General features: G+C 41.3%; 1 protein-coding gene across 4 annotated transcripts; it reads right to left on the bottom strand.

Moving 5' to 3' along the window:
• Positions 1-982: 982 nt before the first annotated feature.
• Positions 983-11,190, bottom strand: gemin8 (gem (nuclear organelle) associated protein 8). Of its 4 annotated transcripts, none has more exons than XM_061889676.1 (4): positions 10,869-11,190; positions 6,237-6,284; positions 2,799-3,123; positions 983-2,741 (listed from the first exon to the last, which is right to left on the bottom strand). In XM_061889676.1, exons 1-4 carry the CDS (start codon positions 10,923-10,925, stop codon positions 2,482-2,484), a joined length of 690 nt encoding a protein of 229 aa, XP_061745660.1. In that variant the 5' UTR covers positions 10,926-11,190; the 3' UTR covers positions 983-2,481. The 4 variants fall into 4 exon arrangements, with proteins under 4 accessions (XP_061745660.1, XP_061745662.1, XP_061745661.1 ...); XM_061889678.1 differs by lacking the exon at positions 10,869-11,190 and adding an exon at positions 6,450-6,617; XM_061889677.1 differs by lacking the exon at positions 6,237-6,284.
• Positions 11,191-12,088: the final 898 nt, after the last annotated feature.

Here is a 12,088-nt window from a genome sequence, read left to right on the forward strand (position 1 = left end):
TCGTAATGATTTGTGCAGTCCTTTGAGACATTTGTGATTTGGGGCTATATAAATAAACATTGATTGATTGATGATATGCGGCTCATACACACACACACACAAGTGTATGCAAGGCATACTTGGTCAACAGCCATACAGGTCACACTGAGGGTGGCCGTATAAACAACTTTAACACTGTTACAAATATACGCCACACTGTGAACCCACAGCAAACAAGAAGGACAAACACATTTCGGGAGACCATCCGCACCGTAACACAACATAAACACAACCGAACAAATACCCAGAACCCTTTGCATCACTAACTCTTCAGGGACGCTGAATTATACACCCCCGCAAACACCAAACCCCGCCCCAACTCAAACCCGCCGCCGAAAAGAGGCATTCAATTTGTATTTTCATTTTATTTGATATGCCCTTGATATTTTTTTATTATTATTATTTAAAACTCGATTTTGCATGTCACTATAAAGTTATATAAGCCTTGCTTGGTCAATATTCAATGCAAAACTTGTTTGGGTCCCTATTAAAGGATTCATTTGTTCAACCTCGGCCCGCGGCTTCATTCAGTTTTAAATGTTGGCCCACTCTGTATTTGAGTTTGACACCCCTGATGTAGAGCATATCACCTAGGAACTCCAAAATTATTGTCAGCTCAGTTTTGACCAAAATTTAGTTACTGGGTTTTGCCTTTGGACGGGAGAGTTGTTATCAGTGACAATATACTTATTTTAAGGTATTTTTGGGTTCATTGAGGTAAGCTACTTTTATTTGTTTTTGGAAAGTCTTGACAAGCCAGATTTTATTATTCTATTGGCAGATAATTTTGCTTAGTTCAAATAAAAATACCTCTCGTTTTTGTATTCTTTTTCTCTCGTTGGTGAAAAAGTTGAGAACCGCTGACTTGTCTTCTCATCTCACAAGACAACCGAATAATTTTTGGTAAACTGCGGTAATAACCTCCAGGCATAATCAAAACAGCTTCAGCTTTAATGAGAACTTTATTAGAAAGACATGTCAAAGGCAAATAGTCGCAGTGTATGTTCCGGTTTACAAAGACGTTACAAAGCGCTGCTGCTGGCGCTCGTTCAAATGTGGACTTTTGGAAAGCAGTCATGCGAGAGAGCTGCTTGTGTGTTTTGTGTGGTTGAACTGAGTTGACAGGCATTAGAGGAACTACTGCACCATGAAACATTAGCCAGCTGGGGGTGCAAACAAAAACGCATCAAGAGAAACATGAGTAGGCACTTGTTTGAACCTCAACTGTACGTCATCCTTCACCTGCGAGAGACGTCACACTAAGTATCTTGACGCGTCTCTGGAAGGCAGCGCATGACATTATTTAAAGGCCTACTGAAACCCACTACTACCGACCACGCAGTCTGATAGTTTATATATCAATGATGAAATATTAACATTGCAACACATGCCAATACGGCCTTTTTAGTTTACTAAATTACAATTTCCAATTTCCCGCAAAGTGTCCTGTTGAAAACGTCGCGGAATGCTGACGTGTACGTGTGACGTCATGGACTGTTAGGAAATATTACCGCTGCACACACACACAGCTAAAAGTCGTCTGCTTTAACCGCATAATTACACGGTATTCTGGACATCTGTGTTGCTGAATCTTTTGCGATTTGTTCAATTAATATTGGAGAAGTCAAAGTAGAAAGATGGAGTTGGGTAGCTTTAGCCTTTGGCCACACAAACACACGGTGATTCCTTGTTTTAAATTCCCGGAGGTGAAGCTTTACTATGGATCGGAGCGGTCAAGCGAACATGGATCCCGACCAAATGTCAACCAGAAGTGATCGGTGAGAAAATTGTGGTAAAAAGTCGCCACTTACCGGAGATCAGCTGAGCTTGTGCCGTCCGTACAGCTGCCGTCGACACACCCGTGGACACACCCTTCCGACTACCAGGTACTATTAAGCTCACTAAAACACTAGCAACACAATAGAAAGATAAGGGATTTCCCAGAATTATCCTAGTAAATGTGTCTAAAAACATCGGAATCCGGCCCAATGCAATAGAGTTGTTTTTTTTAACTTGATTTTTTTTTTCCTAGTCCGTCGCTATCAATATCCTCAAACACAAATCTTTCATTGTAGCTCAAATTAATAGGGGAATTGTCGTTTTCTCAGTCCGGGTTGGAGGCTTCCATTGTAAACAATATGAGGATGTGAGGAGCCATCAATGGGTGACGTCATTGTCTGCGACTTCCGGTACAGGCAAGGCTTTTCTGTTAGCGACCAAAAGTTGCAAACTTTATCGTGGATGTTCTCTACTAAATCCTTTCAGCAAAAATATGGCAATATCGCAAAATGATCAAGTATGACACAAAGAATGGACCTGCTATCCCGTTTAAATAAGACAATCTAATTTCAGTAGGCCTTTAAGGGCTGTTAATTAATTAAAAACTGGTGCTTTTAATGTGCCTAATTTTTTTTTTAAAACCTCCACAGCCTAGTCTGACTGCTAAAGCTTGAGAGGAATGACAGGCCAGTACTTGGGCTGCTTGAGGTCACAGTTCCTGTCAAAAGTGAGCTGCATGGACGTCTCCATGGCCAGGATCTTGGCGGCGTCCTCGCCATACAGCTTCTTCATCTCAGCCCGACGCCTCTCGCCCGGCCGCTCGCAGGGCGGGCCCGCACTGGTTCGCCAGGAGACGCGGCGCAGGTCCTGGTCGGCCGGGACGTAGCTGTCGTGTCGCTCTGCTTCAATTTGCTGCTGCTTCCCTGCGATGGAGATGATAACAGTGATAGTGGTCAACAAAGAACCGCGTGTCCACTTACTTAACTCTGCTCTGTGTTTCTCCGTCTGGGCAAAATATTGCCGGAGCTCCTCGCTGATCTCCATGTTGCTGACGTCGCATTCAATCTCGCAGTCCGAGCGGCTCTCTTCTTCTTCGCTGTCACTTTTGCTGGCGTGCCAGTCAGCGTAGCGCTCTTGGGTGTCGGGATGCTGCTGGGGGCGGTGGAAGGGGCCGTAAGCGGCCTCTAGGGCCTTTTGGTAAGCTCGCCTGTGCCTCTGCTGCCACGCCATCGCCTGCTGGTAGTGCTGCCAGTATCGACTGTACACCGGGCTGGAAAAGAAGGACATCTGAGCGCGTATGTCCTCCTACAGAGGAGAAGAAAGTTAGTTTCGCTCTTAGTTTAAGTACCGTATTTTTCGGAGTATAATGCATAATAAAGAAGGAAAAGAAAACATATACAGTGGGGCAAAAAAGTATTTAGTCAGCCACCGATCGTGCAAGTTCTCCCACTTAAAATGATGACAGAGGTCTGTAATTTTCATCATAGGTACACTTCAACTGTGAGAGACAGAATGTGAAAAAAAAAATCCAGGAATTCACATTGTAGGAATTTTATAGAATTTATTTGTAAATTCTGGTGGAAAATAAGTATCCGGTCAACCATTCAAAGCTCTCACTGATGGAAGGTTTTGGCTCAAAATCTCATGATACATGGCCCTATTCATTCTTTCCTTAACATGGATCAATCGTCCTGTCCCCTTAGCAGAAAAACATCCCCAAAGCATGATGTTTCCACCCCATGCTTCACAGTAGGTATGGTGTTCTTGGGATGCAACTCAGTATTCTTCTTCCTCCAAACACGACGAGTTGAGTTTATACCAAAATGGATACATGGATGATACAGAAGGATTCATTACCATGAATTGATTAACGTGGACCCCGACTTAAACAAGTTGAAAAACTTATTCGGGAGTTACCATTTAGTGGTCAATTGTACGGAATATGTACTGAACTGTGCAATCTACTAATAAAAGTATCAATCAATCAATCAATCAAACAGCAGAGGATTGGGAGAATGTCATGTGGTCAGATGAAACCAAAATAGAACCTTTTGGTATAAACTCAACTCGTGTTTGGAGGAAGAAGAATAGCGGATACAGTGTGGCGCATATTAGTAAGAGTGTTAAAGTTGTTTATATTACAACCCTCAGTGTAACCTGTATGGCTGTTGAACAAGTATGCCTTGCAGGTATAGGCGTGAGTTGACAAGAGCTGCGTATAGCATGCGACCGGCCGATAAGCAGATAGCATTGTGTAAAAGAGGGGGCGCGATGACACGTTAAAGAGGAAGTCAAAAGTATATCCATCACGGCACGCATTCAATATTGTAGACCGGGTGAAGACCGGAGAATGTTGTCCCCGAGTGATTCCCGGGAGAGGCACCAAACTCTGGAAACCTCTCAAAATAATCAGGGGGAGGGGGGGGTCGTTGATAATGCAGTTGAGCCACATCAAAGTGGCCAAAGAGCCGCAGGTTGCCGACCTCTGCACTAGACGAAGGTTAACTATGATTTTTAATCCACTTCCTATCCTTATTATGATGTTGCCCCTGTTGTTTTAAATGGAATTGCTGTTTTACTTCACCTATGTTTTGTACAGCGCTGTGTGATTGTATCTGTGAAAAGCGCTTAATAAATAGCATTTACCTACTTACTACTTACTAAAAAAAATCCCTGATGTGACGTAATTACCATACTAACTAATTAGATTACCATAGTACCTACAATATCATGGAAAAGCGCCGATTCCAAGCATTAAAATACTCTGTATAGTTGAGGACTTAGTCATTAGAAAACATCACTGCACATCATAATGGCAGCTACACTTTCCATCTTTACACTAAATTGGCCGTAGTGTGTAAATGGGAGTGTGAATGTTGTCTGTCTATCTGTGTTGGCCCTGGGATAAGGTGGCGACTTGAACAGGGTGTACCCCGCCTCCCGCTCGATTGTAGCTGAGATAGGCGCCAGCACCCCCCGCGACCCCAAAAGGGAATAAGCGGTAGAAAATGGATGGATGGATGGAGGTCTAAAAAAAATATTTGGGAATATCCGGCGGGCCAGATTGAAAAGCTTAACGGGCCGCGTGTGGCCCCTGGGCCTTATTGATTTAAGACAGGGGTGTCCAAACTTTTTCCATAGAGGGCCGCACACGGAAAGATTTAAGCATGCGGGGGCCATTTTGATATTTTTCTTTTTCAAACCATAACAAAATATATGGACTTTTTTTTATTTTAACCTTAGGGCTCCTGGGGAGCATAGAGGGTCTCTGTCACTAAAATATTAAAAATAAGTCAAATTATTATTTTTTTTTTTATTTTATGCTTACAGTAAATCTCTATATCAACTTGAGGTTGATATAAAGTAAAACAAATACGGTTTTATGCCTTTTCTGTCAAAGGCAACTTTGTTTTTTATAATAAAACTGAAATATACAGTATTTAGATAGATACATAGTACTTTATTGATTCCTTCAGGAGAGTTCCTTTATTTAGCAATTAAAGCCCTCAAAGATCAATAATGCAGGACACAATTGATTTTAATTATTTAATATTTTTGAGTAATCACAGTGAAAAGTTAAATAAAATCCTACTAAATATATTTGAGATCCGAAAGGTTCCCCACTCATAAAGTGATGCATTTTTATTATTATTTTTCTTTACTTTTAACACTTAAATTTCTGATTTATCTGTCGATTTTAAGTCCGAACTATAATTTTGTTTGTTTTATGCTCTTTTGTCAAAATGTTGATAATTTTATATGGCAACCACACAACATATGCAATATTTTTTCCACATAAAACATTTTAAAGTGATAATTAAGTAATAATTCATTATAACATATATTTGTGTGTCCTTTTTTTTTGAGCAATGGAAAAAAAGAAAAGAAAAGACAAAAGGAAAAAAAAACTGCCTGCATGGCAGCTTTGTGTCAACATTGCCACTTTTTCTCATTAGATTTCACCTCTTTCCACTTTTTTAAAAATGTTTTTATTTTTTTATTTTTGCAATACTATCAATTTTGCAATTTTTGCAGAATGTGTGGCGGGCCGGTAAACGATTAGCTGCGGGCCACAAATGGCCCCCGGGCCGCACTTTGGACACCCCTACTTTAAGAGGTGAATCTTAAACGTTCAAATGGATTTAAGAATTGTGTTTACATTGAACGTTTTCCATGGTTGTGTTGACATTCTGCTTCGATAGCTGAGGGAATTTTAGAATCAGAAGATTGTAACATTTAAAAAAAAAAAAAAGTTTATTTTTTTCTTCTGCTCCTTTTTTCTTGTTTTCAATAAGTCCAAAAATCAATAATTGTCGACATCGACCGATATAGGCTGATAAGTTTTCCGCCGTATCGACCATGCCTATTTTCATGTAGCCCATTGATAGTTATCATGCATGCACGTAAGCTGCTTTTACCATATTTGTTTGCTGGCAGCATCTACAGGGTCGCGCTAAAGAGGAATTCTGGGGAAAGGTGCAAAGAAAAACATAAAAACGTTACAAATAAGAGTCAGGTCCAGTTAGCATGGCTAATGCTGCTCAGTAACACATGCTAACAGTCGATGCTAACATTGCACAACAATAGAAACATGTGCTGTTTAACTTCTCCCAAACAACGCCAACTTTTACCTGGATGTCCGCGGAAAAAAAAGCATGTGACGTTAAAAGCAGTAGAGGTCTTCGTTGACGTATTCACATTTTTAAGAGACACATTTCACCTCGGCTCCAAATTCTCCCTAAGACAACATTTCCCAGCATCCTCCACGGTGATACACAACATTACAATTTCCCAGCATCCTCTGCGGTCGGAACACAACATAGCATTGTGTCAAAGTAGCGCTGCTTAGTGGCCATTAAGGGAACATACAAAAGCAAGACAACTCAAAAAATTATATATTTTTTTTAACGATTTACTTCTTACTCATAATCTTTGACATTACTATGCCAATAATGTGGAACGATAATTGAGCTGGATTTTCAAAATAAAATACTGTGCTCTGGCCTGGCCGGAAGTGGTCCAAAAACAAACAAATACATCCATTGTTCCATCCATTTAATACCGCTTATTCTCTTTGGGACGGCGGGGGCGCTAGTGCCTAGCTCAGCTACAATCGGGCGGTAGGCGTTGTACACCCTGGACAAGTCGCCACCTCATCGCAGCAAACAAATACAGGTCTTGGACATTTTTAAATCATTCAAATAAACTATTTTGCCTGTCATTTACTGTGATGAGGTGGTGACTTGTCCAGGGTGTACTCCGGCTTCCGCCCAATTGTTGCTGAGATAGGCTCCAGCGCCCCCCGCGATCCCAAAGGGAATAAGCGGTAGAAAATGGATGGATGGATGGGCCTGTCATTTATTCATCACGATTATTATCAAAATAAAAGACAAGCGATGAGATTAGGCTGGAAGATTTTGTTTTAAAACAACAAATGCATTAAAAGACAATGACATGTGAATTCAAATACGTCATTATTGTAACAATATCAACAAAATGATAAAATCAGGAGATTTAAGCTTGCAAATATTTTTGCACTAAAACTAGAAGATAGGAAATTAAATGTTCAATGACTTATTTTTAAATGCAAAATAATATCCATCCATCCATTTTCTACCGCTTATTCCCTTTTGGGGTCGCGGGGGGCGCTGGCGCATATCTCAGCTACAATCGGGCGGAAGGCGGGGTACACCCTGGACAAGTCGCCACCTCATCGCAATAATATTTTAACAATATTTAAACCAAATGTATAACCATTCTTTATGTATCCATGGGTCCGCTTACTATGGCGGGCAGTAAGGCGTTAGGAATAATTTTGCATTAATCATTTCATATAAAGTGCCCTGTCATGTATTTACATGTCAAATGTGCTTCTTGCGTTGTGTGCGTATAAGGCAGGGCAGGTCTAAGATAAGAATGATTACCTTTCTATTACGTTAAGTAGAATTGTGAAAAATACAGAAACAAAAAGTAAAACCAGCTATAATTACTAATTACATTCCAATCATTGGGCCTTGGACCTTCCTGTGGCCAAGAAAGAAAGAAAGAAAGAAAGACAGACATACATACATACATATATATATATATATATATATATATATATATATATATATATATATATATATATATATGCCTTCCGCCCGATTGTAGCTGAGATAGGCGCCAGCGCCCCCCGCGACCCCGAAAGGGAATAAGCGGTAGAAAATGGAAATGGATATATATATATATATATATATATATATATATATATATAGAAATATATATATATATATATATATATATATATATATAAAGACGGACGGACGGACGGACGGACGGACAGACAGACAGACAGACAGACAGACAGACAGACAGACAGACAGACAGACATACGTATGTATGTATGTATGTCTGTCTGTCTGTCTGTCTGTCTTTTTTCTTTCTTTCTTTATTACTTCACATTTGATATGTAAATACATGACAGGGCACTTCATATGAAATGATTACAGAAAAATTATTCCTAGCGCCTTCCTGCCCGCCAGTTACAGCAATATATATATATATATATATATATATATATATATATATATATATATATATATATATATATATATATATATATATATATATATATATATATATATATATATATATATATATATACACACACATATATATATATATAGTCAAGTTTTCTGTGGTTTATCGGTTATACAGTGCGCAATACCGGGGTAGAGCGGAATATACGTTAGGTCAGGAAAAAACACATAGGCTATTTCATCCCTACAAGCCTTTTTCACAGGTTTCCCTGCTCTTCAGGGGATTTTATGAATCATAAAATGGTTTTATAAATCATAAAATCCCCCGAAGAACAGAGAAACCTGCAAAAGAGGATTGTAGGAATGAAATAACAGAGGCTATTTCATCTCTACTAGCCTATTTTGCAGGTTTCCCTGCTCTTAAGGGGATTTTATGAATCATAAAATGGTGTTATAACTTAACTTAGATTTATATTGCGCTTTTCCAAACATTCAAAGAGCTCACAGAGAAGTGGGACTCATCATTCATTCACACCTGGTGGTGGTAAGCTACATCAGTAGCCACAACTGCCCTGGGGTAGACTGACGGAAGTGTGGCTACCAGTTTGCGCCTACGGCCCCTCCGACCACCACCTGTCATTCATTCACCTGTGTGAGCGGCACCGGGGGTAAAGGGTGAAGTGTACTTACCAAGGACACAACAGCAGCGATTTTTTGAATGTCAATAGGTGGGAAGCGAACCTGCAATCCTCAGGTTTCTGGCCGGCGGCTCTACCCACTATGCCATGCCGTAGCAATTATAAAATCCCCTAAAACAGGGGTAGGGAACCTATGGCTCTAGAGCCAGATGTGGCTCTTTTGATGACAGCATCTGGCTCTCGGATAAATCTTAGCTGACATTGCTTAACACGATAAGTAATGAATAATTCTGCTGGTAATCACAGTGTTAAAAATAATGTTCAAATTATAAAACATTCTCATGCATTTTAATCCAACCATTCATTTTCTCTCGCACCTGTTCAAGAAGTTGCATTAATGGTAAGAAGTATTATATTCATTATTGGTTAGCTTTAGAATAACAATGTTATTAAAAAGAATAAGAAGTGAAGTATATAGTGCTTTTTCTCTAGTGACTCAAAGCACTTTACATAGTGAAACCCAATATCTAATTTTTACATTTTAACATTTTAACCAGTGTGGGTGGCACTGGGAGCACGTGGGAAAAGTGTCTCGCCCAAGGACACAACGGCAGGGACTAGGATGGCAGAAGCGGGGATCGAACCTGCAACCCCCAAGTTACTGGCACGGCAGTTCTACCAACCGAGCTATACCACCCCAACTTATTACACCCTAAAAATGTTGGTCTTACTTAAAAATGCACGCATTTAGTTGTATTCGGTGTTAAAAAATATTATATTGCTCTCACGGAAATACATTTTGAAATATTTGGCTTTCATGGCTCTCTCAGCCAAAAAGGTTCCCGACCCCTGCCCTAAGAATAGGGAAACCTGCAAAATAGGCTTGTAGGGATGAAATAACAGGCTATTTCATCCCTACAAGCCCATTTCACAGCTTTTCCTGCTCTTCAGGGGATTTTACAGATCAAAAAATTATTATATGAATCATAAAATCCCCTGAAGAACAGGAAAACCTGCAAATTAGGTTGTAGGGCTTCAGGGTGGCAGAGGGGTTAGTGTGTCTGCCTCACAATACGAAGGTCCTGCAGTCCTGGGTTCAAATCCGGGCTCTGGATCTTTCTGTGTGGAGTTTGCATGTTCTCCCCGTGAATGCGTGGGTTCCCTCCGGGTACTCCGGCTTCCTCCCACCTCCAAAGACATGCACCTGGGGACAAGTTGATTGGCAACACTAAATTTGCCCTAGTGTGTGAATGTGAGTGTGAATGTTGTCTGTCTATCTGTGTTGGCCCTGCGATGAGGTGGCGACTTGTCCAGGGTGTACCCCGCCTTCCGCCCGATTGTAGCTGTGATAGGCGCCAGCGCCCCCCGCGACCCCGAAAGGGAATAAGCGGTAGAAAATGGATGGATGGATGGATGGGATGAAATAACAGAGGCAATACACACATACATACATACATACATATATATCCATAATGTAACAATATAACAAATTAACAAAAATACAAAGATGTTCGTGACAATAAACATGAATCATAAAAATATCAAGCTCATCATGCTAGTTACGGTACTACGCTTAGTTGAATCTGTGTCCCTAAGTTTCTATTCTGAGTACTTTTGATTACATGTTTTTCAAGTTGAGTTCAGCCCACGTTGTCTATTTTTGGCAAAACAGGAAACATTTGGACAGGGTAAGTGAAACAGAAACGTTGAGGGTGCTGTGCTAACATAACTAAAAATATGGGTCATGCTCTGGCTCCAGGCTTCACGGCTTTTAAGAGGCAACGCAAAGAGACAGATATGCCCCCACGAAAGACACGATGTAAGCGGTTAATGCGAACAGTGAAATGGCAGGAGTAATTGTTGCAGATCAAAACGAAAGGCACCACCTACTCACCCGGTCACGTGTTGTCCATTTATCCATGCCCTTCACTCCAAGAGGGGCATGGGCCATCAAAGACTCCTTGTCATCTCACTCTGGACTGGACTATTGTGGCCATTTCAGTCTATTGGTCCAATGTTTCTTTAAATCCTTTGATATTCTGCCCATCTTTCACAATCCCTCTGAAAGACAATGACACCTATGTTTGTCCTTTTTTTATAAGGTGACTAACAACGCAGCTAACAGGAATACAGTATTGCCGTAATAGTGACCCCGAGGTGCCGGAACCGGCAGATCAGAGAGCAGGTAAAAAAATGAGTTTTCATTTCCTCAAACAGAAAGTGAAGCAGTCTTGCATAACCGGTCTCTGACTTCATATCTGGTGTTGTGCTTCAGACCTTGGTAAAGAATCCACGTCAACAGTAGCAAGAATGTGGCTTCTTTACCAAGGTCTGAATGACAACACCAGATACGAAGTCAGAGCCCGAACGTTTTCCGTTCGGGCTCCAGTACTCTGGAATGCCCTCCCGGTAACAGTTCGAGATGCTACCTCAGTAGAAGTCATTTAAGTCTCACCTTAAAACTCATTTGTATACTCTAGCCTTTAAATAGACTTCCTTTTTAGACCAGTTGATCTGCCGCTTCTTTTCTTTTTCTCCTATGTCCCCTCCTCCCTTGTGGAGGGGGTCCGGTCCGATGACCATGGATGAAGTACTGGCTGTCCAGAGTCGAGACCCAGGATGGACCGCTCGTCGGGACCCAGGATGGACCGCTCGCCTGTGTATCGGTTGGGGACATCCCTACGCTGCTGATCCGCCTCCGCTTGGGATGGTTTCCTGTGGACGGGACTCTCGCTGCTGTCTTGGATCCGCTTTGAACTGAACTCTCGCGGCTGTGTTGGAGCCACTATGGATTGAACTTTCACAGTATCATGTTAGACCCGCTCGACATCCATTGCTTTCGGTCCCCTAGAGGGGGGGGGGGGGGTTGCCCACATTTGAGGTCCTCTCCAAGGTTTCTCATAGTCAGCATTGTCACTGGCGTCCCACTGGGTGTGAAATCTCCCTGCCCACTGGGTGTGAGTTTTCTTTGCCCTTATGTGGGTTCTTCCGAGGATGTCGTAGTCGCAATGGTTTGTACAGTCCTTTGAGACATTTGTGATTTAGGGCTATATAAATAAACATTGATTGATTGATTGATAAGGCATACTTGCCAACCATCCTGGATTTTCCGGG

The sequence above is a fragment of the Nerophis ophidion genome, linkage group LG27 (genome assembly GCF_033978795.1).
Source record: "Nerophis ophidion isolate RoL-2023_Sa linkage group LG27, RoL_Noph_v1.0, whole genome shotgun sequence".
NCBI classification, from domain to species: Eukaryota; Metazoa; Chordata; class Actinopteri; order Syngnathiformes; family Syngnathidae; genus Nerophis; species Nerophis ophidion.